At 54.2% G+C, this 26927-nt stretch overlaps 12 protein-coding genes across 12 annotated transcripts; 7 read left to right on the forward strand and 5 right to left on the reverse strand.

Annotated features, from left to right (window-relative positions):
• Positions 1-834: 834 nt before the first annotated feature.
• Positions 835-3543, forward strand: CTHT_0013020 (uncharacterized protein; the record flags this gene model as incomplete). Its single annotated transcript, XM_006691755.1, has 1 exon — positions 835-3543. The coding sequence occupies one exon, from the start codon at positions 835-837 to the stop codon at positions 3541-3543; it is 2709 nt and encodes a 902-aa protein (XP_006691818.1).
• A 1274-nt stretch (positions 3544-4817) lies between these two features.
• CTHT_0013030 (uncharacterized protein) lies at positions 4818-6362 on the forward strand (the record flags this gene model as incomplete). The annotated part of the gene is made up of 2 exons (XM_006691756.1): positions 4818-6067; positions 6128-6362. 2 exons carry the CDS (start codon positions 4818-4820, stop codon positions 6360-6362), a joined length of 1485 nt encoding a protein of 494 aa, XP_006691819.1.
• A 942-nt stretch (positions 6363-7304) lies between these two features.
• CTHT_0013040 (uncharacterized protein) lies at positions 7305-8293 on the forward strand (the record flags this gene model as incomplete). Its single annotated transcript, XM_006691757.1, has 2 exons — positions 7305-7972; positions 8047-8293. 2 exons carry the CDS (start codon positions 7305-7307, stop codon positions 8291-8293), a joined length of 915 nt encoding a protein of 304 aa, XP_006691820.1.
• A 1612-nt stretch (positions 8294-9905) lies between these two features.
• On the reverse strand, positions 9906-10905 carry CTHT_0013050 (GTPase rac-like protein; the record flags this gene model as incomplete). Its single annotated transcript, XM_006691758.1, has 6 exons — positions 9906-9972; positions 10029-10261; positions 10321-10501; positions 10573-10631; positions 10712-10744; positions 10879-10905. 6 exons carry the CDS (start codon positions 10903-10905, stop codon positions 9906-9908), a joined length of 600 nt encoding a protein of 199 aa, XP_006691821.1.
• Positions 10906-14140: 3235 nt separating this feature from the next.
• CTHT_0013060 (uncharacterized protein) lies at positions 14141-15943 on the forward strand (the record flags this gene model as incomplete). Its single annotated transcript, XM_006691759.1, has 2 exons — positions 14141-15672; positions 15778-15943. 2 exons carry the CDS (start codon positions 14141-14143, stop codon positions 15941-15943), a joined length of 1698 nt encoding a protein of 565 aa, XP_006691822.1.
• A 36-nt stretch (positions 15944-15979) lies between these two features.
• CTHT_0013070 (uncharacterized protein) lies at positions 15980-17200 on the reverse strand (the record flags this gene model as incomplete). Its single annotated transcript, XM_006691760.1, has 4 exons — positions 15980-16085; positions 16137-16242; positions 16334-16852; positions 16906-17200. The coding sequence occupies 4 exons, from the start codon at positions 17198-17200 to the stop codon at positions 15980-15982; spliced, it is 1026 nt and encodes a 341-aa protein (XP_006691823.1).
• Positions 17201-17781: 581 nt separating this feature from the next.
• Positions 17782-19575, forward strand: CTHT_0013080 (uncharacterized protein; the record flags this gene model as incomplete). The annotated part of the gene is made up of 5 exons (XM_006691761.1): positions 17782-17863; positions 17917-17969; positions 18026-18144; positions 18204-19470; positions 19537-19575. The coding sequence occupies 5 exons, from the start codon at positions 17782-17784 to the stop codon at positions 19573-19575; spliced, it is 1560 nt and encodes a 519-aa protein (XP_006691824.1).
• Positions 19576-19907: 332 nt separating this feature from the next.
• CTHT_0013090 (uncharacterized protein) lies at positions 19908-20509 on the reverse strand (the record flags this gene model as incomplete). The annotated part of the gene is made up of 2 exons (XM_006691762.1): positions 19908-20172; positions 20286-20509. 2 exons carry the CDS (start codon positions 20507-20509, stop codon positions 19908-19910), a joined length of 489 nt encoding a protein of 162 aa, XP_006691825.1.
• Positions 20510-21296: 787 nt separating this feature from the next.
• CTHT_0013100 (uncharacterized protein) lies at positions 21297-21958 on the reverse strand (the record flags this gene model as incomplete). The annotated part of the gene is made up of 3 exons (XM_006691763.1): positions 21297-21491; positions 21555-21721; positions 21781-21958. The coding sequence occupies 3 exons, from the start codon at positions 21956-21958 to the stop codon at positions 21297-21299; spliced, it is 540 nt and encodes a 179-aa protein (XP_006691826.1).
• An 833-nt stretch (positions 21959-22791) lies between these two features.
• CTHT_0013110 (2-dehydropantoate 2-reductase-like protein) lies at positions 22792-24377 on the forward strand (the record flags this gene model as incomplete). Its single annotated transcript, XM_006691764.1, has 2 exons — positions 22792-22950; positions 23037-24377. The coding sequence occupies 2 exons, from the start codon at positions 22792-22794 to the stop codon at positions 24375-24377; spliced, it is 1500 nt and encodes a 499-aa protein (XP_006691827.1).
• A 498-nt stretch (positions 24378-24875) lies between these two features.
• CTHT_0013120 (uncharacterized protein) lies at positions 24876-25487 on the forward strand (the record flags this gene model as incomplete). The annotated part of the gene is made up of 4 exons (XM_006691765.1): positions 24876-24899; positions 24956-25041; positions 25099-25109; positions 25216-25487. 4 exons carry the CDS (start codon positions 24876-24878, stop codon positions 25485-25487), a joined length of 393 nt encoding a protein of 130 aa, XP_006691828.1.
• A 155-nt stretch (positions 25488-25642) lies between these two features.
• Positions 25643-26690, reverse strand: CTHT_0013130 (uncharacterized protein; the record flags this gene model as incomplete). Its single annotated transcript, XM_006691766.1, has 2 exons — positions 25643-26337; positions 26414-26690. The coding sequence occupies 2 exons, from the start codon at positions 26688-26690 to the stop codon at positions 25643-25645; spliced, it is 972 nt and encodes a 323-aa protein (XP_006691829.1).
• Between the last annotated feature and the right edge of the window lie 237 nt (positions 26691-26927).

The raw sequence follows: 26927 nt of genomic DNA on the forward strand, positions 1-26927 counted from the left end.
TAACCAAGAGGTCTTTCACAACAAAGAGCCTAGGTTATCAACAAATATGCTACCAATATCCACAGTGTTGGAGAAGACATTGAAACGTTAAGTGTAAGTAATGTCTCGTCCTTCGGCAGCCCGTTCGTTTTCAATGTTTAGCCTTCTTTCCTCTCAGCTTCCGGGACGCGGGTGAAGCCACCCCTACACATATCCCGCGCCATGGTCCAGTCCGGCCGGGCCATCTCCCCGGCCAAATTGGCAAATGTGGGCTCTTGGGTACTCACTCACGCTCACCTCAGGTTCAAGCCCCCCTTCTCACAACCACCTGGCTAACCTCTTCTTTCCTGCGGCTCAGTTCTGTCTCGTATCATCTCATCTCTTTCACCTTCGCGCGGTCGAAGGTAGCTGCTTTTGGCCACATACATTTCATCCTCTACCTCACTTATAGCTCGATCACCACGGCCGGTGTACTGCGTTACACGCCGGCGGTCCTATCTTCTCTTCTGTTTTCTATTCGCCTTCGCATAGATTGCTGTCGTTCGTTTGTCCGGATACATACACCCACGGTTTCACGGCTTTGCTTTGGTGTTGGATATCCGTCGTTTGCGCGCACTTCCGATCAGGGTCGCGTAAACGGTTTTGATCTTGAGGCTTACTTCACTTCGACATCTCCCACCCGCTGACTGGACGATCTTATCTTCAAGTTGTCTCTTGTCACTGGAGACCTCGGGGATCCGCCTATGGGTTATCCAGTTTGTTGTCTGGAAGAGATATCATCTCAGAACTCGGCGATAGAAAGAAGTTAAGAGGTGATACCGCATGTGTTGTGGTGCAGACTGGGACCTGAGATAAATGAACTCTCAAAATGGAAGAGATATGGACTCGCTGGCAGAAGGATCCGTCAGGAGGGCAAGGGAACGTGCCGCCGCCGGCCTGCCAAGTCAACCTTACCCTCCCACGCGGTCAGCGCTCGGAAGGATGGACAACGAACCACCACCGATGGCAAGACCTTCAGTCCCCCGCCAACCAGCAATAACGCCTACTGCTGGGTCAGCTTCACGGGGCCCTCGGTCACAGGTTACATACCCTCGTCCAGCAAATGAACAACCGATTGGAATCGCCATCTCGAGACCGATGCCAGTACCGCAATGGCCGCTCCAAGAATCCATCCCCGCTGCCCCGGTAGTCGACGAGCCTTACCGGCCGCCGACCGCAGAATCGCGAGCTCCAGAGAGACCTCAGCGCCCAAGTAGAGTTCCTTTGATCCAAGACAGCTCCAAGGTGCAGGAACCGACTCCAGTTTTTCAGTATCCTCCCAGTTCCCTAAGGGATCGCGCAAGCCCAGATTATCGCGGGACTCCCGAAACCCCATCATCATTTTCACGACCGCCATCCACCATTTCATCCGTTGCTTCTCTTTCCGACTTTCCTCTTCCCGTTCAAATAACCACGGGGCCACCAAGGAGAAGCGTTAACCTCGGACCTCCCCCATCATCCCGGCGCGGTGCATCATCCTTCTACTCAACAACCTCGTACGTTTCACCAATTCCCGAAGAAAGCCCTCGTTCTCGATCTCGCACATCATTCGCATCAAGCGCTGCGATGCCAGATAACTGGGGGACACCGTCACCTGGACCAAGTCCCGATTATCCTGACCCAGCTTACGCCGAGGCGATTGCAGAGGAATCCGATGATGATGAGAGGGGACTCGTGAGAAGTGCGAGTGTAGGAAGAAAAGCAAAGCCGACATTGGTGACCGGAGGAGCTTCTGGCAATCCTGCAGGAGTGAATGGCAATGAATTGCCGGTCCCACCGCCGGGTCAGACCGGACCTTTGAAAGATGGGACAGGTTACATTGAGGGTTCGAGTGACTCGGGGTTGCAACAATCACTTGCTAGGGTGCCCACGGGTTCGGCGGTGAGTACGGATACCACGTCGAATGCCAATTCCTCGGCGAACGGGCAAGATCAGTCGAGCAACAGTTCTCTACCGACCTCGAACTTTACTGAGCCCGCCGGTGGTCGGGGTTACAGCCGGTTATCAGCAATACGAAGGCCGCCAAGGTTGGATATGGAGGCCGTTCGGAACGCGGAGGCTCGGGGAAGCCTGACGAGCTTACCGGAGCTCATCCGGCGTGCGACTAGACTGGCTGCGAGCCTTGAGAAAGGCAGACGACCGGCCAGTCGGTTTGGCGATTTGGACGACATGCCTCCGTGGACCAACGAGAACAACAGCAGGAGTAATGTCGAGAAACACCAGTCGGGAATCTCAGACATGCTGGCTGCTTTCCCCCCTCCGGCTAACCCAGCAGCAACAACGACGCGCGATCGCCGCAGTCTTCGCGAGAGTGTGAAGGGTCTATCATGGCCCTCACCTTTTGGTATCAATCGCACCGTTACCACCTCTCATGAAGCTGTTTCGAACAACAGCTCAGAACGAGGAGGGGAGAGAAGACGTCGGCGCAGGTATTGTGGGTTGCCCATCTGGGCATTCATCCTCGTCATAATTGTCATCATCATCCTGGTGGTCGCGGCGATCGCCCTTCCCATTCAGTTCTTCGTACTCAAGAAGCCGGCGGCTGATGGGGCGCAGGCAGCGATACAAGAATGTCAGCAGCAGCTCATGTGTCGCAATGGTGGCACGAATGTGCTCAACAATGGAGTCTGCTCTTGTCTCTGCGTTAATGGCTGGACAGGTGCCGACTGCAGCGTATTCGATCCGGTGGGCTGCGTGACATTTCCTCTTCAAGGGACAGACGCCACGGTTCGTAACGTCACGGTCGGCGATGCCATCCCACGCCTGATCGAACAAGCGCAGGCCAACTTTTCTGTGCCCCTATCGGCCGATACTATCCTCATGAAACTTGATGCTGGCGGGCTGAGCTGTTCAGCTGAGAATGCGCTCGTGACTTTTAACGGCCACTCGACTCGCCAGGCTAGCTCGTCTATTCAGGCCGTCGTCCCAGATGGAGTAAACGCCGCAGTCATCGACGGCGTTCTCTTTACCACCATCACCGTCATTGCCTTCCCCTTCACCACGTTCACTCTGACTCCCGGCGTGACCGCCACAACCATCCGCACAACAGTCACAGGCAACCTTGGCACAACGCTCTCGCTGACAATCATCCGCCCCACAACCACCTCGACGTCGTTCTCACCAACTCCGACAGCAACTAGGACGATCATGACAACCACAACATCCAGCCTCTCCAGCGGCGACCCTATGCCAACCTCTGTTCCCGGAGGGAATGTCTTCACCGTAACGGAAGACCGCCTCGACTTCGCGCGCGTGGCCGTGCTCTACGTCCTGCAAGAAGTCACAATCGACGCAGCAGAGACAGCGCAGCAGAGCCTGCAGCGATTTTTTACCGCGGCCGAGGGCAGTCGGCTAGGTGGGAGTGGTACTGAGAATAGCGATGGGAGGTCATCGTCGTCGCCCGCGTCTGGGGTTAGCCTAGAGCAGGCGAGAAATGTGACGATTGGGGAAGGCAGGACGGTGGATTTGGTGGGGTTCGTGATTGATTTGGGGGATGGGAGGAGGGTTGGGAGTGGAATGGGGTAAAAGGTTATCGAAATTGGGTTGGTCGGGTGTACGTTGGGTTTGTTGGCTTGGAGAGTCAAAGTGTTTTTTTTTTGACTTTTATGGAGTTTACTGGGGTATATGGAGAGGGTGATGAGATGGAAAGGGTTGGTATTTTTCTTTTCTAATTTTGGTCTGTACGTTAGAATATTTCGCACCAATGTGGCGAGGGATTTCGGTTCGGCCGGTGAGGGCTAGATCACTGGATCGATCACTATACTATTGTTTACTCTGTACTTGTACATTACACTGACTACACAGCAAGCTAGACTAGCTTTTCTTTGGCAGTTTGCTTCGGGATACGAGAGACAGTTACCTATGTTTTGCCTAGGGTAATTACTAGCATTGTTGGGTTAGTGCCGGTCTAGGAACGATGGGATTGAATGAAGTGGATTGAGCTGGAATATAGATACCCTTGAGATGGCAGTTGAGGAAAGTGGCGTTCAGAAAAAGTACGTAGATGAACAAGTGTGTGAGTGGAGACCAATCAAGCTGAAGATGTCGACCAACTTGTTGATGGACTCAAGAAGCCGATGATATTGACTTCAGGACATCAAGTTCAATGAGGGTGTCAAGTCAGATAGTTAGCTTGAATAAATGTATGATTCCGTCTCATGTGGGTGGCTACGCTAGCATGAAGATGAGCCATGGGATCGATTTGTCTGAGACGTTGTGATTCCCAAGGTGCAATCCGATCGTGGAGAGCGAGTTTGGTGGTGGAGCCCTTTCGTTCATGCTGCCTCAGGCTGCTGTCGATTGGAATTTGGGTAGTCTTGGCGCTTCATCCTAACCAGAGCCGGAGAAAGTGGGGCGGGTCATTGCCTTGTTGGAGCGGGAGATGACGCCACAAGATGGGGCTCGGGAAACAAGCCTGCGCTGTGAGTGCTCCCAAAGTGTCCGGAATCACTGCCTCAGGAGTTCAAGTGGTGCCTGCAAGAGAACGTTCCTTAGACAGCCCGGGTTCCCGGGTCTCTTGGCGCTCTCAAACATAACACGCCATGGTCCACACGTGCCCGTGCCCTTGTTCTCTCTCTTCAACAAGGCTACTGCTGTGCTTCGCCTTTGTTTCCAACCTATTGTCGCCTTCTCGTTTCCTTTGCTTCATTTGTTCCTCTCGGTCTCTTCTTGATATCGATACCTACCAGCTTTAATCATACCTCCGATACTTATACACGCCGTGACACTTCTCCTTTTTGACGACGCTCATTACCACTACGAACGCCCTACACTCTTCGTCCTAAAGGCTGTGCAGCATCATGAAACTGAACTTACTACCGGCTGCGGCTGGCCTGCTGGCCGTACCGACCTCTGTTGCCTTTCTGATACCGCCAGACCTCCCTAATAAGGACATTGACCTTGCGCTCAGTGACGCTCCCACTGATGCTGTTGATACTATCGCCAGGGCTCTCAGCGATTCGAGTGTAAATGACTTCGATTTGTTCGCTTCCTCTGTTCCCGACAGCTATCAAATCGCTGTCACGTGCCACGGCTGCCCCGGCAAACGTCACAGCAAGGATCCTACAGAGCCCAAATATGGTCTCTTTACATTCATGTTTAAGATCATTAACCACGATAACGAGCCAGACAGCTTGTGGGTGGACCAGCGTCAGATTTGGCCCATCGACGAACAGAAGCACTACCACGAGTTTTACGCCTGGTATGAACTGGACTGCTCTGTGCCGAATCTATGCAATCCGGCTAGTCCCCTTCCCGAGCCTCTTCACACTCCGTCTATCGGTTGGGGCATAAAATACTATGAGAGGGAGATGGAGGAGCGCAGCAAGAACATCAAGCTCCTCAATCTGCGCTTCTTCATCCACAGTGTCGATCACATTCCCGTGGACGGCATCCCGGATGAGGTCAGCATTAGCATGCTCCAGAACGAGGAAGGCCGGCTGGTTATCGCGGACATTAAGGCAGTTACAGCCGGGACGCCCTATGATTCCCCAATCACCGAGGAAGGTCTTCAGCTTGCCATAACTTCGAACAACGAGGGTGACGAGGAAGGGTCAGAACCCGCGACTCCCACTAAGCCTGCCGACGGCGAGTTTGAAATTATCGTCGTCGAGATCACCGAGTCGGTTGACCAGCAGCAGGAGGAGTCCGGCAACGACGACACCGCCGAGGAATGCACTGACATCTTCTGTGAGCTTCTCGCCTACACCAAGGAGCAACTCAAGAAGCTCAAGCAGCTTAAGATCTTCAAGGGCGGCTGCCATGGCAGGCCCAACGATATGCCGCACCACATGCCTGGCCCTCACCATATGCCTGGCGGCCCTGGCCCACACCACATGCCCCCCCAATCGCCTGGTGGCTTCCTGCCTCACCATCCTCACCACCATCATCCCCCGCCGCCCCCTCCCCCGGAGAGCCCCTTCGCTGATGAGCTGAAGCACGATGATACCTGGCATACGGAAGAATCATGGGCTCAGATGGTTCACGATGTTGCCGTCAACATCCTTGTCCCTGTCCTGATTGGCATTGTTGCTGGTGTGAGCGTTAGCATGTAAGTTTCCCTGTAAAGCATTTCTTTGTCCCATAAAATTAGTTTACTGACAATTTTAAGTATCGGCATGGCCATCGGCACCCTTCTCGTCTCGACCTATCGCAAGTTCCTGTCCAGCCGCCCGCGCGAGAATGATAATGAAAGCATGATCGGTCCCAAGCCTTCTGCGAAGGAGGCTGTAGTTGTTGATGAGGAGAGGGCTGGTCTGATGGAGAACCAGGACCTGCCGCCTGCGTATGAGGATGCTGTTGCTCCGGCTCCGGCGTATGAGGTGCACAACGAGGAGAAGGCTTAGGTTTGAGAGTGACGGATGCGAGATTGGAGTATGAACGTGCATGGTGGCTTTGTTGGATAGGGATTTTGCGGCAAATGTATGACGTTGAATGGGGGGCTGATTGACTGTTAGCTTAGACTGGGACGCTTTGAGATGTCCATTCCATGCACTCTCTAAATTTCCTCCTGTTGCTATACTTCTCTTTACAGTGTGTGTAACTTCTTAACAAATTCCCTTTAGGTTACTTATCTCCAGTCACTTTATAGAAACACTGGTTTGTATACTGAGCTCTGTGGAAGTCCAAGTGATGAGGGGAATTAACCGTCGCCCGAAAGCCATGAAATAGAGAGTGTACTCTCAGTCTCCTTCAGCTTCCACCGTGTCAGTTCCCAAATGAATGTCATTCGATCGAGTAAACTCTGAATCTGAAATACATCTTTCTTTTATGAAGAATTTTAAATCCACTCCCTGAGTTCATCTTGAAATACCTTCCCTCTTGACGTCACTCTCCAACCCGGGAGAGCAAGAGATCGACATCGACAAGGGTTTCGCAGCACAGGGAAAACTCCACCACTCACACCATCGGACTGCCGTGCATAGGGTCCCATCCAACCATCCATCACACAGCCCATCAAACAGTGAGCTCCGGCCGGCAACGGTTTATGGTAGGTGAGTGAGGTGGCCGCTGAACGGGCCGCAGCCTGTTAAAGAGCTCCACTTTTTCCAGCTGAAACGGGACTGGACCCTGGACAGCCCCACTGGGAAAAGGTCGGCTGTCCGCCTTTTTTTGCTGGAGAGGGAGCGGCAGAAAAATTCCCAAGTTGCAGGGTGCAGGCTGGTACTTCACTTTCGAAGAGGGATTGAAGAGGACGGTCTCTCTTTTTCAACCAAATTGTAATTTCGAATCATATACTCCTTCAACAGTCAATTGACTTCGGCTACAGCCCATCAACCACAACAATCATGGCCAAGGGATCGAAGAAGAGGCAACGCGCCGCCGATGAGGATATCGCTGACGTCCAGGAGCATGAGGAGACCAGCCCGGCCGTAAAGAAGAGCAAGCTCGACAGCACCGGGAAGGCAGAGGCTAAGAAAAAGGAAAAGAAGGAGGAGGTTACGAAGTCGGAGTCTATGGAGGTTGATCAAGAGGGCAAGGTGAACCAGACCAACGGCAATGTCACGAAGGAATCCAGTGCCGCTGGCGATGACAAGTCCGGCAAGAAGAAAAAGAGGAACAAGAAGAACAAGAAGTCCGACTCTGCCAACACAGAGCAGGCACAACAAGAGCAACAAGACGGCAATCAACAAGATGACACACCAGAAAATAAAGACCAGCAGCAGCAGCAGCAGCAACAACAACAACAACAATTAAAAAAGAAAACCCGTTTCATCGTCTTCGTCGGCAACCTCCCCTTCACAGCGACCGCCGACTCTGTGCGCGCGCACTTCGCTGCGTTGCATCCAATCTCTGTGCGCCTGTTAACCCAGCGTGACGACCCTTCCAAGTCACGCGGCATCGCCTTTGTCGAGTTTGGCCGGTTTGACCACATGAAGACGTGTCTGGATAAGATGCACCACAGCATATTCAATGATGGGAAGTCGCCGGCGAGGAAGATTAATGTTGAATTGACGTATGTATACCCCTCTTGCATTGGTGAAGTGGGCCGTGTGTGTGTGCAGGAAGAAAGACTAACCAGGTGAACAGTGCTGGTGGTGGCGGCAAGACGCAGCGGCGCAAGGAGAAGATAAAGCAGAAGAATGCAAAGTTAAACCAGGAGCGTGAAAAGAGGCTTAAGAAGATTGAGCAGGAGAAGAAGAAGAAAGACAAGGAAAAAGATAACGCCGGCAAGCAACAGGGAGAGGACAAGAAGCAACAGAAAGAACAAGAACAGAGGGACGAAGAGGATATTCATCCTAGCAGGCGGATGCAGGTGCAGTATAAGGCGAAGTAGAGTGTTGTGGTATGGAGGGAGAAAGTCCGGAATGGGAGCATGATGTATTACTGATACCCCTTTGTTTTGGCAGTGCGCCAACTCGAATGGAAGCATAGAGACTATAAGCATCTTTACGGCCACTGCACTCTCATCTTATGCATGGTTCATTCAAGTTATGGTTTTGTGTTGCTGAAAGGGCACTGTCTCACTCTCAACACATATCCACACCAACATCAAACAACTTCTATCAACAACTTCTTTTCTTCCGCTACTACTCTCCTTTTACCTACAGCAGCACGCTGACTCTGTGCTCCTGAATTAACGTTCCAACGCAAGAAAACGCGGAATGGGGAGCAAAACCACCTAGGCAAAGTGAAAGCAATAGCAGCACCAAAGTCAGAATCAACAACGATACAAAATACATAGGGAGGGGAAAGAGGGGAGGGTGCAGAATGACACAACAAAGAAATGGAAAAACAAACAAACGTAAATAAAAAAAAGACCAAAAACCAAGTCAGCTAAACGCCGCCAGCCTTGCCTGTCTTTCTGTAGGTAGTGTTGAACCAGTAGTTGTCAAATAATGCAGGAAAGGTCAATTGACGAGGGAATGAAGAAGCAAATCCAACGAAGACATAACAACCTTTGGTCCTGGTGTCAAGTACAGCTATCCATCCATCCACCCTTCTATTCCCTCTCCCATCCAATGTTAAGGATCTCCATCGCATAAGTTCGACCTTTCATCCATCTAAACCATATCCATTCCGACAATGAGTATGTGCTGTGCTATCGTCCATAAGGGGCGAAGACGATTCCATGGGGAGGTGAGGCCGAGATTGAGATAGAGGTCGCCTATCCCACACCAAAAACCGCCAACCACTTTGGAGGCCATTCATTAATGTTTGGTCTCACCAGTTCGACAACATTAAGACTTGAAGAATGTAAGAGTAGATATTCGTCATTCATAAGAGCGATAATGCAGAGATCCGAAAACGAAACATAGCGTTGGTGCCCGTATCCTCACAGCCATCGCCTAGACCTATGAAGTGTAATCTCTCGAAAGGACGACGCAAAGAAAAGCAACGACTAAGTAACATCTCTGTGTATTGTTCTCCAGATCAGACAATGGCCTGGTGAGGGTAAGGAAAGATAATAATAAGAGCAGGGAAATGCTTTGCGGTTCCCGTTTAGTAATTTACCATTTGTCTCTCCGCTCCGTTGCGCCTCATTCTCTGTAGTTCAAGTGGTGGCGAAAGTTGTATAGTTTGGTGCAGGTGAAACGACTCTCAACCCCCGATTGATCCCCCCTTCCCTTCCCTAAGTAGAACTGCGCACACACATATACTTCATTTGCCCACCGTCATGGAGAGAGAGAGAGAGAGAGAGAGAGAGAGAGAGGGAGATAAAAGGAAAGAGGAGGATGCCACCAGATACCGAACCCAAAGATCCAAGAAGTTTCTTTTTTTTTTCCCGCAACGCAGCGCAAGGCCGGGGCCGAAAAAAAAACACAGATCCTTCAATCGGGTATAAATGGTTGTTCGTATCGCGGAATCTTCATTCATCGTCGTGGTACGGGGGTTAGGAGGATTCGACGTGGAGTCGAGTCGAGTGGATATGTGCCGCGTCATGTTATTCAAAGCAGCGTGCACTGCTTTTTCTTGGCCGGCCTCGACGAGGGTTTCTGGGGGTCGAGAACAGCGCTACGGTAGGATAAGCATCAAGATTGAGCAGATGGACTGGGCTGGAGAAGGCTTACCGGATGGCGCTGTCAAAGACGGCCTTAAGGCCCAATTGTGTCAGGGCCGAGCACTCGACGTACTTGTAAGCATTGATCTGAGCGGCGCGCTCGCAGCCCTGCTTGTATGTGATGGGAGCCATCTTCTTCTCGGCCAACTTGCGGATTTCCTCGGCATCATCACGCTTATCTAGCTTCGTACCGACGAGGATGATGGGGGTGCCAGGTGCATGATGGCTGATCTCAGGATACCACTACAGGATGTTAGACAAACAGATTTACAAAAAGTGATCGCAATATTCTTGCCACTCACCTTGGCAAGCACGTTGTCGAAGGACGGCGGGCTGATGAGAGAAAAGCAGATAAGGAAGACGTCGGTCTGAGGATATGACAGAGGACGTAGGCGGTCGTAGTCTTCTTGCCCAGCAGTATCCCACAGGCCGAGGCTGATGGGGTTGCCATCGACTGTTACACTGGCCGAGTAGTTATCGAACCTATAATGCGCGTGTCAACTGGCGGACTTGGAGTGAGCAAACAAGACGCGGCGAGAAGAGGTCCGACATACACCGTGGGGATGTATTCGCCGGGGAAGGCATTTGTCGTGTAGGAGATGAGCAGGCATGTCTGCAGAGCTCAATGTCAGTCGCGAAAGCCCAACTTCGTGTGCGTGTTGTGCGCAGCGTGCGCGGGTACCACGGTCGTACCTTGCCGACAGCACCGTCACCTGTGACGACGCACTAGATTTGAGCAGATTAGTTAGCACGCTCTCTTATTTAGATCGATGAATAGGATGTCTTGTGGTGCTCGAGATGAGGTTGGAATTGGCGGCGTTGGAGATAATGGTTGGATAAGGGGCGACGGATCATCGTACTTTGATCGACTGTACTGGCTGGGCCATGGTTGTGGCGGTTTAAGGGACTGGAGTGCTCTAAGATGGTGATAACTGAAAAATAAAAAAATAGTGGTCTCGTCAAGAGACGCGCTTGTGTTGTGGTAGAAAAGGTGATGCACGCAGTGCAATTGATGGGGTTGTGAGGTGGGAAGAGGCAGAAGGCTGGGGTTGCAGGGTTGGTACAGGAAGGCTTGTTGAGAAAGGCTGGTGGTTGATGAGTGGATGTGCAGGTGGTCGAGGATTAAAGTCAAGGACAAGGTTGTGGTGCAGTGGTGGAGGAGAAGAGGGAGGACTACGGCGAAGAAAGGCGAGGCCTGGCTGGTGCTGGTCCCAGTGCTGCTGTGTCGGTTTGTTGGCCCACCGCCTAGGCTTGGTCTTGGTCCCAGTCTTGGGTTTTTGACTTTGGCGTGAGTTTACTGCTGCGCTTTTGCTCAACGTCGCGATGGGGTCCTTTTTCTCGAAAGCTTTAGTATCAAGTCTACGAGCCTGATCAAACCCGAAAAATGCACAATGCACACAATCTGTTAGAGATGAGAAAAACGAAACATTGCTTGGTCTATCAGTGTGTATGGGGAATAGCCAAATCAGGAGAGCCAGTCTGATTTGACGCTGTAGGCAAAATCGGCGAGGTTTGGGAGGGATGGTCCAGTTTCTGGATTGGGAAATGGGTGATTCGAGATAAAGAGGTGTGTGCACTGTGTGGTGAAATGCCAGTGGTGGACGGCCGATTGATTTGACGCTCGATGACACTGGCCGCGTCCGACCAGTCACCAGTGGCACACCTCCTGGTGAGCTCCTGGCTGCTCCTGCAGAGCGACGGCGGCTCAGGAGAGAGCCTGCAGCGGGGATGCAAGTGGAGCGCAGCGCTGGATACCATCATTCTTGGCGGCACATGCTCTGTTTTTCGGCCCCATTGGCTCTAGCGGGTCCCAGTGTGCCAGCAGCTCGCACACCAGTGTGGGTTGGGCTAGGCCAGCTCACTCACTGCCACCCTCCTCTGCCGTTTCTGGTTCTTCAGCACGTTTGCAAGGGGCTGGCTCTGACACGTTCGGCTTCAACCACCTTGTAGGCCCCGTTGGAACAAGTCAAACGATCGGGAGAGAGCTGTTCACTTCTATCAAGGGCCCAGTGCTAGAGCCGGGCTGACCTCCAAATGTTCAGACACGCCATTCTCCCTATGGCCACCACAAAACGGCAGCCCCAAGTTGATCTGCGGCCGGCATCAAGAGTGTTCATCCCTGTATCAGGTGCCAAGGCCGCCGACCGCGATCTTGGGTGACCGTCATTGATCCCAATGGCAGATTTGGGGCTGGTAATATATGAAAGACTCAAAGTCGAAATCAAAAACTCATCTGGCGTGTTCAACAAGGCTGTCGTGTAGCTCCGTGTTGCCTTGCACTTGGGGGCGGATGCAGGCACACAATATTCAAAGATGCAGGCCAGAGATGCAGGTTGGAAGGATCAGGTCCGATGATGAGTTACGGATTTCAAGATTGATTGGAGATATTGTGAAACGATGAGTTTCTACGAGCAACGACTCCCGGCGGCTACAAAACGAGTAGTCGGTCTTGAGGATGGCATGCTACCTTCATCAAAGGTGCTCTGTTACATCCCCATATCTCAGATCAGATCACCGATAGAGCTGTTGAGAAGACAAGACAGTCTGACCTCTCACATCCGGTGTTACACAGCCTAAACTTACCGTGCGCAGTATCTCCTCAACCAAGGAAGATCTCCTCTCATCTACTACTGGCTGCGGGCGGTAGAAGATGGCTTTTGCTGGTGTGCATCATTGCGGTACTGACACCTGCTCATCGTTGGATGCCAGACGACGTTCCGATATGGCGGATCGGAGACGCTGTGCAACAGGGCTTGACTGAGAGTGGCCATTTTTTTTGTTTTACATGCAGCCGTCGAGCTTCACTCGGGCTGAAGAAAGACGCAGTGGTCTACCTGGGTCGAACAGCTCTGCATCTGGGACACCCGAGGATCGAGCTTCTACCAAAGCGCTAACTTTCCTCATCTTCCTCTGATCGGAGGACTAAGCGCCTTCCGATATCGAATGATGGTGTGGCGGGCCGGAGAGTCGAGGCATGTCTGTGACACAATGGCCGCTCATACGGGCAACTAGGCTCGCAGGGATGTTGGAGGGGCAGAGGCTGCTGTCCATGGAAGCTTCCCGTAGCATTCAACAGCGGCCAAACGACCGGCCGTGGGCGGAAACACGGCTCTCCTGATTAGTTGTTTCAGTCCGCTGAAGCCTGTGACAGTGCTGGGGAACGTCGTCGAAATGGGCTCGCGTCCCCACACCAACAGTTGTGATGTTAAGGTTTGAAGGTGTATCCTGTGTCTAAACAATAGAAGAGCGCGGTTATTATTGCTGGCGAGGATCGTGAACGATAACCGATAGCCGGTTAAGGTGTTTTTGGTTGTCGCGCTGTAGGTGAGATGTATATTGCTCCAACAGTTGCTTGGCAAGCGATGCCTCACGGAAGCATAGCGGTCGCCCGCGGGCTCGGTCTCGAGTCTTGAGCTGTCGGCCAGAAAATTTTGGCAAAATTCTTTTGGGTCGTCGGGCCGGCGCAAATGGCAGATAAAATGCAACTCTCTAGGCAAAGAGGCGGTGGCATGCAGCTATTTGCGGCGCGAGCAAATGTGGCATGCGGTGGCATGGAGGGCGGAGAACGGACGAAAACGAGCCGAGTCTCCGTCCGGGGGGGGGGGGGGAGCAAAGTCTGATGCTCAGCGAGGTGTGCTCACCCTTCGGAAATATTCCATTCTCTGGATAGCGGCAAACAGTTGTAGATGTGCAGATGATGCATAGCGTCACAAATGAAGGCAGCCAGAAATTCTGGTAAAATGTGATTCTGAATCTCAGAAACCAAGTGCCTTGTGGTTCATGAATCCGCGATGACGTCCCGACAAGATACAAGGCACTGCGTTCTTATCAGCTTATCGATAATAGCTAATTGACCCCACATCTCGTCAACATGACCGCGAACTAGAAGCAAGCGCGAGCGGCATCATCGCGTCGCGTCCAGAAGCCAGAACTACTGCAGACGGGCAGTTGAACTTCCAACCAACACAATTTTCCGCGACAATGACCCATTAATTAACCTTCGTAATTTAAGCCAATACCATACCAAATGGAAAACCACACCTAGGCGAACGAATAACCCCATTAACCCATCCAACCAAGAATCATTCTTCAAAACCATTCTCCTAAACCATCATCGCCACCATGGTCCGCGAATCCCAACGCCCCAACCTCTCCTTCAACCCCCCCTCCGCAACCCCCGTACGCTTGACCGCCGCCGAACCGACCCCCGTAACCTTCCGCCGCTCTCTCGTCCTGCGTACGCCCGGCAGCCAACGCCGACTAACGTCCAACAATGTCGCAACACCCCACGCGCGCGCAGCCATTCGCGCGATCGACTCGCGGCGTGCAGCAATTTTGACGCCTCACCAACGCGCGCGCCGGAGGAGCGTGCGCGAGACGAGGGATTCGCCTCGGGATTTTTTGTTGAGTCTTGCGGGCGTGTTGGCGACGAAGAGTCAGCGGGTCGTGACCAGCTCCAGTTCGAGTGCTAGGAGTTCGCGAAGTTCGAGGTCGAGGGGGGATTCTTCGTCGCCGGGGACAGCTAGGGTTAGGAGGCGAACGAGAGGGACGGAGGATGAGGAGGATGATGACGAGGCGTTGGAGGCGAGTTTGGCGTCGATTAAACTCCGGATGAGGAGGGGGGAGGATGAAGATGATGAGGAGTTGCCTAAGAGGCCTAGGCTTTCGCTGCCGATTGATGAGGAGGAGGATGATGACGATGAGGATGATCTCCAGCCGCATAAGTCGGTGATTATCGATGATGAGAATAACTTTACGATTACGTCGATTGAGATGCCGCGGCGCGCGGTGTTTGAAAACAACAGGTCGTCGCTTAGCAGCATGCGCATGAGCGATTACTTTGGGGGTCCCAACGCCGCTAACGACGGGGATGTGGGCATTGACTCGGGTTTCTTCCCACCGGCAGCGGTGCTCCAAGAGGGGGATACGACCATGGGCGGGATGGACTCGCTCATATCGCCTGAGAGGATCGACGAGCCCTCCAACGTCGGACGCGCCGGCCTCGCGGGACGAGACAGCGATTTTGGTATCGAAATCCCCGTGGGGGATATCAACGAAAGCACGTTTGTATTGCAGGCGCAAGTAGCGGAGGATTCGACGGCGCAGTCTCCTGGGGCCGGCGATGTCACTGGTGAAGGGGGCGACGACCAGCAGATTGGATCCGACGGTTTCGCGCCGCTGATGGATCAGCGAAGCGACGACTACAGCGATGAGGGCAGTGGCCACGAGGACTTCGGTCCCTTACCCGATATTCCCGAAGACTTAGATGCCGAAGAAGACGACGACATGCTGGTCAATCAACAAGATAGAAGTTTTATCCATCGGAGCCGGCAAGACGAAACAGAGATGTCATTCATCTCTGCGAAGAGGGCCCAGCTGGCGCAGCAACCCCGCGAAACGCTCAAGCGAACAATCAAAGTCTCTAAGTACGGCATCGAGTATCCCTCGCTTCCCCCATCTGTCGTGCGCCGCATCGCCCAAACATTTGCCCGAGCCAGCGGCATCAAGGGCCCCATCCCGACAGATGCTATGAAGGCCATTATGCAGGCGTCGGACTGGTTCTTTGAGCAGCTGGGCGATGACTTGCAGGCGTATGCGAACCATGCCGGGCGCAAGACGATTGACGCTTCGGATGTGCTTACTCTCATGAAGAGGTATGTATATGCCACAACGTTTGACCTCTCTGTGTCTATCATTTGGGTATCTCCAAAATCCATAGTTATATACTGTTACACGTACTGACAGTGCATCCTTTGCAGACAACGGCAGGTCAACCCACAGACCACGCTGTTCTCTCTCGCGCAGCGTCACCTCCCTAGGGAGTTGCTTCAGGAGCTGCGCATGCCGCCGCCAGCTCCGTCGAAGAAGAGGAAGAGAGCTCCTGCTAAGAGTGGCGGTGGCGCCGCGGATGAGGATGTCACCTGATGATGGTTCTGAAAGGGGTTGTAAAGAGGATTGATTTCACCAGTGCATGTTCATGCGCACACGACGGGCCGCCTCATTAGGGGACTTCTTGGACTTGAGCACCATCCAAAACATGATCGCCGTGGCCAGGGACAGGCCATACCTAGGGATGGTTAGATTGTGGGAGAGTGTGACATCAGATACCCAGACTTACCATGTGATGATGTACTGCGCATGGTTGTTGCGCAGGTTAACTTCGGCCGGTCGGCCTATAGGGACACCCTTCTCTTGATAGGCGTTGAGCGTGAAGAAGTCGGGGTCTAGTAGGATCAGTATCCATCCGACTGCATCACCTTCCATGTAGCAATAACCCCCAAAGGGCATGCAGCGTTCAGAGAGAGTATAACTCACCCATAGTCTGCTCAATCCAAACCGCCTGACTCCCCGTCAACTCGGCCATCTGCTTCACATCCGGAAAGTAAAACTCCCACCGATCCGGCCGGTTCTCCGGCGTAAAGAAATTCTTCTTCCACGGCGTTCTCAGCATCCCTTCAATTGTCACCTCGCCTTGCGGCAGAGCCTCGGGATCTCGCAACCTCTGATCCGCCATTTTCTTGCTAATCCATCCTCGGTGCACCAGCACCGTCGCGGTAGGATCATCGTTCCTCTCCAGTGGCGTCACCACCATGTAGCCCTGCTCGCCGTCGCGCATACGTGGGCCGACGAGCATTTCCTTGTCGTGCCGGAAACGGCCTGTCACGGTGACGCGGCGGAAGTCGAAGTCCGCGACTGCGTCGGGGTCGACGTGGGGAGGGAGGGGCAGAGGTGGGCGGATGATACGGTCTTCGGCTTTGGCGATTAGGTCGGTTTTCCATCGGAGACGGTGGACTTGCCAGGTACCGAGAAGGAAGGCGGTTATGGGGATGATGGCTGGGTTTGGTGTCAGCGAGAGTAGAAGTGGCTGTAGCTGGGAGGATAGGTACCCAAGAGGATGATGCCCGGTCCATGCTTGCTCTTGACGCGCACCAGCTGCGGCGGCTCGTCGATGAGGGACTTCCAGTTCGGGTCATCGGCTGGGTCGCGAGGGCGCCGCGGAGTGCTGTGGAAGGGCTGCCTCCTAGAAACATTAATTTGGGAAATAATCGACCTCGAGGATGAGAAGTTTGAGCGCAACACCGGGGTGGAATGAGTCCATTGCGAGCGAATTGCGTTGCCAATCGGCGCCCTGGGCGCACAAAATGGCTGCAGTAAGCCGGAGAGGAGTCTCCCAGAAACCATGGTGTCGTGGGAGACTCAGGGTGGTGGGATCGGGGTGAGGGATGAGATGGTTGTCGTTAGGATGGAAGATGAGGTGACGACGTTGGGTCGGGACTTTTCCCCTCTGAGGTTCTCGGCTCGGCGAAGCAATGCCCCGCTGGTGAGGTCACTGGGGATCCACTCAGCGCTAGGCTCCAGCTGCATGGCAGGGATGGCTCACTGCGTGACGGCTACCGTAGACACGGTAAGTACACGGTTTGCTGTCGCTGTGTGAACAGATGACATGTTCTAGCAACATTCTGGACTCTGGCAACTTTGCTTTCATTGCATCTTCCCAGGTCGACATTATCCCCTGGTATCGATCAGTGAACTGAGGACTCGAGAAAGCTGATACGATAAGGGTTCATAAGCTTCATAGATGCAATTTTGATCCTATTTCCAATTGCACCCTCCCTCTGCGCAGAAGCTACGAATCGCCTTTGCCCTCGACTTGTTCTCACCTCGACTTTGCTCCTCATTGCTTTTGTGCCACCTGAACTCTTTTCCCAAGACTTGGGCATCAAAACGCTGGCAGAAGAGCCAAAGCGCAATCCACAATCGCCATGGTTTTCTTCCAAGGAACCCTCCAAGAGGGCATCGCCACTGCTGTCCAGCGGGCCTTGTCCGTCGTCTGCTTCGTGACAGGTGAGGAACTCATGAACCATTGAGACCCAACAACACTAGACTGACCAAAGCAGATGGTGAGACTGAGAGCAAACTCTGGGAAGATGACTTCTTCACTGAAGAAGAGGTGAGGTCTGCTCCATGCAACTCAAAGCACCCACTCCTTGACTGACAACTTATCAGATCCACTCCCTTCTGGAAGCTCAAGCTATCACCCTGCGCTTAGCCGCTGGGTCTCAGGAGGAGTCGTACCTTGCGCAGCTCTACCCCATCCCGAGGAAGCCGACCGTCATTGTAATCAAGTAAGACTTGTGTAGTCCCCTATTTCGTCCGGAACCCTTGAGGACTGACCATGTTCCAGGAACGCCATGCTTCAGGAGTATATCGCTCCTGGAGTCAGCAAGGAAGAGTTTACCCGCAGGTTGAAGAAGGTCCTTGAGCCAGCCCAGACTGCGGCCCCAGCGGCTCCCCAACCCCAGTCTTCTTCCAGCCCTCAACCTCAACATGCCCCTGAGGCTCAGCCAACTCGCGAGCCTGAACCAGTACCTGAGCTTCCTCAGTCCCAGCCCACGCCCTCCCCAGCACCATCCGCGAACCAATCTACCCCAGCCGAACCCTCTGCCTCATCAGCAAGCGCCACAACCACAACGCCCTCATCTTTAACCCCCTCATCCACAACAAACGACCGCGTCGCCGCCCTCCTAGCCGAGAGGGCGGCCCGCCTCGCAGCCGATAAAAAGCGTCAAGACGAACAAGAAAAGAAACGCCGCGCCGAAGCCGCGCGGGCTCAACGCGCCGGCCAGGGCTCAACTCCCGGCGCAGCGCGGCACCTCGAAGAGATTCGCCGACAGCGCGAGCAGGCGAGGGAAGAAAGACAGCGGATTTTGGAGAGGATCGAGCATGATCGGGAGGAGAGGAGACGGGTTAGGGAGGAGAATGAGAAGAGAAAAAGGGAGATGAGGGAAGGCGGGGAAGTCAGGGAGGTCGGGGAGATGAGTTCTGCGGGGGAGAAGCCGAAGAGGGGGGCGGAGAATTGTGCGTTGCAGGTTAGGTTGTTTGATGGGTCGACTATACGGTCAAGGTTTCCGTCGAGTGTGACGTTGAGGGAGGTGAGGGAGTGGGTTGATCAAGAGGCGAGGGGTTCGGCTGGGAGTGGAGGGAAGTACCTTTTCAAGGTGCTGCTCACGCCCCTTCCTAGCAGGACGATCCCCTCGGAGGAGGAGGGCCAGACTCTGCTTGAGCTGGGGCTCGCCCCGTCATCGACACTCATCCTCGTGAGGGCTCCCCGCTCCCAGGGGGCCGGTGTCACAGCCCGGGCAACGGGGGCTGCTGAAGGTGGCGTTGCGGAGGGTAACATCTTCCAGCGGTTTATTGTTGCCATCATCGGCGTGGTGTTGGGAGTGTGGAACGGGATTGTGGCATTTTTTTCGTCGCTGTTTAGTACCCAGGGTGTGCCACAACAACCCGAGAATGCCGCTCCTGCTCAAGAGAGGGAATCTGCTGGGCGAACATCGCAGAGGGAAGAAGCAACTGCTGTTGTGCGCAAACGTACGGGCGGACGGATTGTGGGTTTGGATCAGTTGAGGGAGGAGGGGAGGGGGGATCAGCAGTATTATAATGGAAATTCGGTAAGTTATCCCCCTCACATTCTGCAGATGGGTTGCAAGGCAAGGGTTAATATATATATGATACAGACCAATTTCGAGCCAAGGCACGATGAAGACGGGGAGTAGCCACTTGCCAGACGGTTACATAGGGCACTTTGGGTTCATGAGAGGAAGGATCATGTTAGGATTTGGATCTCTAGTACATCGGTACGTAATACAAGGCTTGATTGTCGCGCAGGCAGTCAGACGGGCGACTGGCATTTGCGTTCAAGGGAGCGAAAGCCGTCCCGTGTGAGAGAGTAGGCTCCATACCTGTGTCCCCTATCGTACAATGTAGTCTCACCACCAGAACATCCTCACTCTCTCCATTTTCTACGTGATCAAAAACCCGATTTAGTATTACAACTTCTATATCCTCCTCCATTACTTAGTCCCTCACCCCTTACTCAACCCCCCATTTAGAACTGCTTAGCCGCTTGCTGGCAAGCCTTCAGCTGCTCCAGGTACCAATTGCAGATGGACATGTTGCCGCCGTGCTCATCCATGCACTTGGTGAATTGCTGGGTCGCTTCGGCGCAGTTGCCGCCCCAAGTCTGCTGCTGCTGGGCGGGCGCCGCATTGGCTTGGGGCGCGGGGGCAGCCGCCTCGCTGGAGCTGCCTCCGAAGAGGGATGAGATGCCGTTGCCGATGACATGCCCGATCGAGGAGCCGATGGCAACACCGCTTTAGCCAGGGTTAGCCTCCGTCCTTACTTATAGTGAATGAGTGATATTATGGTTTGTGTAACACAAACGGGAGGGGCATGACGAGAAGAGCAGAGGGAGGGAGAAGGGAACATACGCAGCGGTGCTAGCCATCTGGCCCAGGAGACCAGGGCCCTGCTGGACGACAACTGGCTGCTGAGCGGGGGCAGCAGCCGCGGGAGAGGGAGCAACCGGAGGGGGGCGGCGAGCGTGGCAGCCGGCCGAGTCTGCTGCTGAGTAGGGGCGACGGCGGGCTTAGCCGGGACGGATGGGCGCGCAGCGGCCGGGCGGGCGGTAGGACGGGATTGGCGTGGCATTTTTGGCTATTTTGTTTGCTCTTGGTCTTGTCAAAAGGACGAAGAAGTGAGTGTTTCAGCGAGTGGTTGGCGTTGAGCAACAGCGCAACTTAATGAATGATTGTGATGGTGGTTGACGAGGATGATGAGAGATGGGAGATATTTTGCCGGGAAGGCGAGGCTAGAAGCGGTTTCTAAAAGGCCGATCGGAATGCGGATTTGCCATTGGCCACTGCGCGGTAGAGGCGCAGGTTTTGGAAGTAAATCGAACCAATTGAAGGCTGCCTCTCGGATGCACGGGATACCGATGTCCGATGGAAAAAGAGGGTTAGGGTTGGATATGGGGGGTAGAGCGTTGCACAGCCTCGAGGGAAGAATGTCTGTGGAGAGGGTTGGAACTGTTTTGAGTATGTAATGCGAAGAGAATAATTGAGAACAGCAATAGTTTGTAGGGGAATCCACAACAGATTCCAAGTTCAGCAGTAAAGGCAACGACAGGCTCGCTGTGCTGCCTTTCCTTGGCATCTGTCATCGCCATCTTCTTCCCCATCTCAGGGGCCGTGAATGACGTTTACGTCTGGGTATCTTGCTAGATGCTTCGTACATCATGTGAATCATGAACAGCGGCGCAAGATATTAGCATCGCTCCGCGGTCTCTGAGTCTCCGGCCGGATACGTGACCTGCCAGTCCGAAGGCGAAGCGGCTTTCACCCGCCATCAAGGACGTTATGAACTCGGCAGCCGCCTAGGGGATCGTCACTTGGCCTACCCTGCATAGAACCCAACATCCTCCCAACTTCATAATTCCTCATTTCTTCTTTTTCGACCCATTCTTTTTCGGCCGCTTCGGCAGGGCCGCCGACCCCTGATCAGAGCGGCCCTCTGCCGCAGACGAAGACTCCCCCTCTTCCTCCGCTGGACGCTTCGCTTGATTCTCAGCGACTCTTGCACGCTCGTTGGCAATCAGCTCGGTTAATCGATCCTTAATCCATTTGTTGTCGGCCTAAGCATGATATGAGAACGTGTTCTATATGTGTAATGGTGAACTCAGAGGGTGATAACTTACAAGATCTGCCCGGATGACACGCGCAGCAGCTTCTTTGTTGACAGTGGTCTCCCGCTCGGCTGGCGGCTCCTCCAGCTTTTTGATCTTCTCAAAGTACTGGCGGACGCGGGTAATCTCGGTGAAAACGGGGTGATTTTTGACATCGACACCGTTGAGGCGCAGGGCGGCTGGTGAGCGTTAGTATATATATGAGAGTTTAGAGAAACTATGATATGAGGGCACTTACAGAAGAGCAGCGACTCGATGGTATAAGTGACAAGGACAAAGAACTTGGCCTTGTCGAGCAATGGCAGCTTGGATGAGATGACGTTGAGATCACCCAGGAACGGCTTTAACACGTCCTGGGCGTGGTCCAAATCTTTCTCGAGCTGCTGAAGCTGCGGGGTGATGTCGCTAATGTCCATGATTTGATGTTCAATGTAAACTCTTCACAGCCAAATACAAGTTTAAAGTGTGTAAGGGATGAGTGACGTTGGCGGTGATGAGCGTTGTTGTGAGTGAGCCAAGACCGTTTGTGTCTTTGAAAAACATCTTAATCTCAAAAACTGGACAGGGGTGTTGTTCTGCAACACTCCGCTAGCGTGGGATGGGCATGGATGTCACAGTGCGGACTGTACAGACAGACTGTGGGCGGGCAGGTGGGATGGTGGGACAGTGTGAAGTCCCTCGGAAGCCAATCGCAGCGGCCAATCAGAGCACCCGTGAATTTTTCTTGAGGGCGCTGCTCTCCAAAAAAAAGTTCGGAATCACCACCAGCAGCCCGAGACACTAACGACGCTCAACGACGTCAAGCCAGTAATTGCTTGGTCGCAGTCCAGACGCCATACGACACAGCGAGCGAGCGCGAGGCCCCGATCGCAGTCGCACAGTTGGACTGCTCGCCCATGTGCCATCATACATCCTAAACACCTCTAGTTGGTCTCGAGAGACGAGGAGAGTCCCGGGTCGCTGCGGACAAAAAGCCAGCCGAGGGCCTCTGCTCTCTGACCGCTGCGACGCCGGCCCTGCTCTCCCCGAGCCCTACGATGCGCTCCTCGGTTCCCCTGTGAAAACACCGGCAACCTGTATCTCCTCCTGGGCAGCCGCCCGCCGTCGCGGGTGTTCGCGAGAATACCGAACAGATCTCTACCATGGTCCCCCAATAGCCTGGGCGTGGGCCGGGGGGCCTTTCGTCGACGCTCGCTGCTCCGACACCACTTTGCCAGTTCCTCGACCTTGACCAAGGAGAAGTCCCACGATGATCGGTCCTGGTCAGATCCTGATCCCAATCCTTACCACCGTTATCTCCAACCACCCCCGAGACCATCCTCCCCCCGAGCGACCACAGCTCCCTTCTATATTCCACCGCAGTTACGCACACGCCGGCCCCCCTTTCTTATTCCTGCGATTCACAAGAGTGATGGGACCAAAACAAAGACGGATGTGTATCACCCAGACCAAAATTCCCAAGGGCAACATGATGCCCCTGAACACACACCAGAGACTGATGAATATGAGCACCATGGCGAGGCAGAAGTCCCGCAGGAGCAGCATATCGCTGAACACGAGTATGTCGAAGGGGGGCATCGTGTTCAGTACTCCGAGAGCCATGGTCAGCATTTGGACCACCAGCTACGAATTCAGGAGCAGGTATCCATGTGGGATGCCCCTTCAGGAGAGCATCCCGTCCGGCCGCCCATGGGCCGCGAGCGTCTCTGGGAAATCTTGAAGCCGTTCAAGCCATCCGAGCAGATCTACGTCATGGGATTGAACCGGGTCGGCCGGTACATCACCCACGCCTTGGCCGGCTGCCAAACCATCCCACCTCCGCGCTACATCCTGCACGAGCAGCATCTGCGCGAGCAATGGGAGCTCAGCCATCGCCGTATAGTTCTGCACCGTGGGCCCGAAACGATCATACGCGACCGTATCATCGCCGAGAACACCTGGCGAGGCGTTCGACAACGCCGCGACCCGATCGAGAACCTCGTGGTGACCGTCCCCGCTGGGCAAGTCCTGCAAGCACTCAAGACAATCCGCCATCGTCTCGACCACCGCTCGACCATCCTCCTCATTAACGACGGCCTCGGCGTCGCCGAGGACTTGATCAATGCCTACTTCCCCGACGAACTGACCCGCCCCATCTTCCTCTTGGGCTACTCCTCCACAGCCCTAGCCCACACCGACCACCTCTACTCCGTCGCCGAGGTCCACCCGGGCCGGCTCTACCTCACCCTTTGGCAGCAACCGCCCGACCCGAACCTCCCCTTCCGCCTGCGCCGCCACCCCCCGCTGGAACGCACTGTCCGAGGCACGCACTTCCTGCGTCTGCTGACCGCCATGCCGGGCCTCAGCGCTGGCGGGTTCCCTCTGTCCTCGTTCTATAAGCACAAGCTGCCTGCGACCGCCTTCCGCGCGATTGTCGACCCGCTGGCCGCGATGCTGGACTGTAATTATGAGAAGTTGGCGCAGAACCGGTCTGCGCTGGCGCTCATGGATCGGCTGATCGGCGAGGTGGCGAGTGTAATTGCTCGGTTGCCCGAGTGTACGGATAGGGAGAGGCAGGCGAGACAGGTGACGGGGATTGCGAGTAGCTTGAGGAAAGAGGTGCTGTTGAAGTTGAGACTGATGAGGTCGGCTGATAGTCCGATGAGGAGTCGGTTAAGTAGGGGATATGATACTGATTTGGATTATACGGTTGGGTATTTTGTTCGGAGGGGGAGAGAACTGAGGGTAGATGTTTCGGGGCTGGAGGCGGTCATGTTTGCGGCGAAAGCGAAGTTGGTGGAGACGAAGAAGGAGAGGGAGGATGAAGTACCGCTGGTGCTGCCGCTGCCGGAGTAGCATGGCATTTGGGGCATTCAAATTGGGTTGTAATGGTATGGGACATGATCATGGGAGACGGGACAAAAGGGTAATGGGTGGATGGATGGGAAGATCACTGTAGCGTTTGTGCCTGTATATTTCTCTGTACAGTAAACCAAAGCAAAGCAAACCACAGAACATGATAGACGGTTGGGGGGATTTGTGGATTTGTGCATTGGAGTGGCTAAGCCACGAATCTGATCTGTATGATAAATACTTGAAACAGATAGTTTTGTATACAATTTCTCTAAGAGGTCGAATGTTGTAGGACAAAGCTCTTGACGCGAAGGCTGAGTGAGACGTTAAGTGTAGGCAAGGCAGGCGGCATGATTTTGTGCCAAAGAGCGAGCCCCACCACAGCAAAGCTTCACGTCAGGTTCCCTCTTAAGTTCTCCAAGGCAGCCCCGCGATCGCGAGCGAACTTGGCCAGGCTCCCACTTCAATCGAGCAACTGTCAACAGCCGTTTAGAAACAACAATGGAAGACGCTGAGCTCGAGAGGGTATTTCTAACCCCGGAAATGATAGCTGAAGAAAGTGATTACTCACGCTCGCGCAGATCCGCAAAGCCCGACTGGAGCAGCTCAAGGCCCAGTCGGCTGCCAGACCCGGCGCCACGAACGGCGCTGATCAGGAGCAGAGGAAGTGAGTGCCCTGGAAGCATGCTGACTTAAGGATAGAATGTGCTAACCCATTGAGTAGACAGCGCGAAGGTACCTAAGCCCCTCATCATCCCTCCCATCCTGTTCTGACAAGTCATCAAATTACCCCCAACAATCGAATAACGAAGCTCTACATAACATACTAACTACCCGCTAGCCGAAGCCCGCCAAGCAATCCTGAACCAAATCCTCGAGCCCGAGGCTGCCGACCGTCTGGGCCGTATTCGCCTCGTGAAGGAGCAGCGCGCGACGGATATCGAGAATCGTCTCATCATGCTGGCACAGACGGGGCAGCTGCGCCAAAAGGTCACGGAGGACCAGCTCAAGGAGCTGTTGAACGCGGTTGCGGATACGAAGGAGGAGGAGAAGATCGTTGTGAGCAGACGGAAGGGGTGGGAGGATGAGGATGACGATTTGTTGGATCTTTAAAGGGGGGATGCTGGAAGGGAAGGGGGATGGGGAGTTTATGTTTGTGATGGATACCACGAATGAATGAAGACGATCAGTTTGTCTCGGACTGGGTTGGTAGGTTGTTTCTTCTTTAAATGGTACACGTTTTGGTATCACAATTCAATATCATACACTTACTGCCTCTGCCCCTGAGCCGCCTTCGCAGCCTCCATGGCAGCCATTCTCCTCGCCTCCTCCTCCTCAGCCTTCCTCCTCCTCCTCTCCTCCCTCTCCCGCCGTCTCAACTCTCTCATATCAGGCGGCATCTCAATCCCCAATTCAGCCCTCAAGTCGTTCACATCCCTCTCCAGCTCCTCCTCCCAATACACATTAATAATCTCCTTCGCCCGCAGCCCATTCCTTACCGCCCACGGCAAGTACACCTCCCAAAACCTCTTCCTCTCCCTGGGCTTCAGCGTCCCCGCCGCAAACACGCTCAATCCGGTCATCGGGAGCAAAGTGTTGCAGAACTCGAACGCCTTTAGCGCCACCTCCCCTTCTCTCACCGTCGGCAGCCCGACCAGCGCGTGATAAAAATCGTGACATTCCCTATACCGCTGCATAACGTAAGCGCACTCCTCGTCATCGATGTACCTGACTGGCGCGCGCGTGTCGGGCGAGACGTGCTCCCGGTCCAACCACTCGACGTACGTCCGGCCGACGGTGTTGGGCGGTAAGGAACGGAGATGGGGCAGGTTGAGAGACGTCGAGGTGATGCGCGGCCGGTCGCGCAGGATGCGCCGGCCAGTTGGGTGAGACAACATGGCGTCGCGCAGACGGTAGATAAAGTAGGGCGTTGCGGTGGCTTCGGCGAAGGCGGCGATTAGATCTGCACAGTACCGTGTTAAATCTTGAAGGTAGGGGAGGTTGGGGTGGAGGGGGGGTATGAGGAAGGGGGATAGTACCGCCTCGCCTGGGATCGCGCAACGACATCAATCCCGAGCCGATGGCCAGCGCGGCCTTTTCTATGAAACTGAGAGGGACATGGCCGGGGTAATTTGGTGGGGGACGGGTGAGGGAGGAGAAGGTGAAGGGGCGCCTCTGCTGAGGCTGGAGCTGGAGCTGGAGCTGCGATTGCGAGAGGGGAGAGGAAGTAGAGACAGTGACGAGGACAGAAGCCGCAGGCTTGAGGCCTTTCGGGCGGCTAATTGCGGCCGCAGGGCGTCTAAAGACTACCTCCATGGCGAAATGGGCTGCGACGACCGCCCGCGGTGCATCATAAGCTTTAGGAAGTGGTCGTCAAGGTCGCTGGAATCGGGTTCGGCCGGCGGCGTGGTTCGATACCAGCGATGCGCCAGATGGGCGATAAGATAAAGATAAGATATACGATAAGATAAAGAGTGTGAGACTGGAGGGCCAGGCTTCATGAAAGCGACCAGCTGCTGTGAAATGAGCTTGACTTCTAGAACCATAACATGT

The sequence above is a fragment of the Thermochaetoides thermophila genome (genome assembly GCF_000221225.1).
Source record: "Thermochaetoides thermophila DSM 1495 unplaced genomic scaffold scf7180000011814, whole genome shotgun sequence".
Lineage (NCBI taxonomy): Eukaryota > Fungi > Ascomycota > Sordariomycetes > Sordariales > Chaetomiaceae > Thermochaetoides > Thermochaetoides thermophila.